Source organism: Sinocyclocheilus anshuiensis, unplaced genomic scaffold (assembly GCF_001515605.1).
Source record: "Sinocyclocheilus anshuiensis isolate Anshui unplaced genomic scaffold, SAMN03320099.WGS_v1.1 scaffold555, whole genome shotgun sequence".
Classification (NCBI taxonomy): domain Eukaryota; kingdom Metazoa; phylum Chordata; class Actinopteri; order Cypriniformes; family Cyprinidae; genus Sinocyclocheilus; species Sinocyclocheilus anshuiensis.
This window is the reverse complement of record NW_015552571.1, coordinates 457,827-459,309: the sequence shown is the minus strand read 5'-3', so window position 1 is coordinate 459,309 and position 1,483 is coordinate 457,827. Positions and strand designations below refer to the sequence as shown.

The window sequence follows — 1,483 nt, the reverse complement described above, 5'->3', positions numbered from 1 at the left end:
AACCGCTCAAACTGCCTCTCCAGCGCCTCCTGCTTGTTGGAGAAGACATTTCCTTGTAGAGCCGACTCGTGCTGACAGTACTCCGCACGCACCCTCAGTCGTATGTCTGTGAGACAAGGAAAAAGGTAAAAAAAAAAAAAAAGTGGCTTTTATGTCCACCTACAAAGGACACAGATTTCAGGAACATTGCTTGTCAGAGGTCATATGCTCAAATGGTACATATATGGAGAATAATGGCAAGTGCTGGCTAAAATGGTCAGTTTTAATCTGACTGACTGGCTTTCAAGAAACTTTCAAAGAGGCTGCCAAGATGTTCATAATGTAAGATTTTACAAACAAAGTGTTTTATTCAAGTGACTTCTTATAGGCAAAATTTGGGGAGGAGTGCCGCCAAGTGGCCCGATCCAAATGTGTTTTATCATTGCTTGACTGTGTAAATAAAACAAATAATTTTTTTGGTAAAATGGTGAGGTTATGACCCAATTAATATCTCATCTCACAGAATCAAACCTTCTCTTTCTGAGCCATAAACTTGTGTGAGCATCTTTTGTCACTCTTGAGCAGATTTGTTGTCTTACCACAGGTCTGTTTTTCTCTGCAGTCAGCTGTCGTGTGAGATCTCTTCCTTTTCCTGCTTGGCGGAGGTGGGGTTGGTTTAGCACGGGGTGGGCATACCTGGGGTCCTGATGGAGGACAGCAGATCAATGGCTGGGGTCCTGAGAAACAGAACATTGTTAAAATCCCTACCACAATATCGGTCTCGCTTGTGGTACATGCATTTCCACTGATCATGATTAGGTTAAGACTGGAATACACTACACAGCTTTTGCCTCAATTTGAGAACGTCAGAGCAAGTCAGATTTTGGGCAGTTGGAGTTGACAGATTTAACAGAAAATCATGTAGTTTATGATAAGCACAGACTCTATTTTTTTGCTTCAGACTAGTTCTATCCAGTGGGAAGCTATCAAACGTGTTTAATATTTTGACATGGTTTAAGAATTTGCTGAAAGTCTGGTAGTGTGTGATCCTGATTCTTTGTAACCATTTACAAACCCAGCAAGTGCATGATGCCTACTGATCCAAAATCTGTTCATATTTTAAATGTTGCGTAGTAGAGTTGGGGTACTCGAGTCCGGTCTCGAGTACAGTTTTTTAAAGGACTCTGACTTGTCACGGACTCGGATGCATTTTTACTCGGACTTGACTTGGACTCGAGCCTTTCGGACTCGGAAAATATGTCAGAGTCCAACCGAATCCAGGGACAGTTGACGGAAATGTCACTGACTCAATGCATTATCACGAAAGTGATATTCAGTATTTGCATGTGCTTTTAAGTCTTGTCCAGTACTTGAAAGCTGACGGGTTTCTGTGTTCACACACCGAAAGCACGCTCACAGAATAACGCGCCTCTTCAGTCAGTGTGCGAATGCCGATTTCTTTCGCTTAGGTTCTGTTAAGTTCTGTTATTACAACACACTTACA

General features: G+C 42.1%; 1 protein-coding gene across 3 annotated transcripts in view; it reads right to left on the bottom strand.

Moving 5' to 3' along the window:
• The window catches only part of LOC107665071 (death effector domain-containing protein-like), an 11,610-nt gene that overhangs the window by 4,437 nt on the left and 5,690 nt on the right, over window positions 1-1,483 (bottom strand). For 2 of the 3 annotated variants that reach the window (XM_016455824.1, XM_016455823.1), the window contains exons 4-5: window positions 579-716; window positions 16-106 (exon numbers count right to left, since the gene is read on the bottom strand). In XM_016455824.1, the coding sequence (XP_016311310.1) occupies window positions 16-106; window positions 579-716 (229 nt within the window). The remainder of the gene's footprint in view (window positions 1-15; window positions 107-578; window positions 717-1,483) is intronic. The other variant, XM_016455825.1, reaches the window with a different exon arrangement.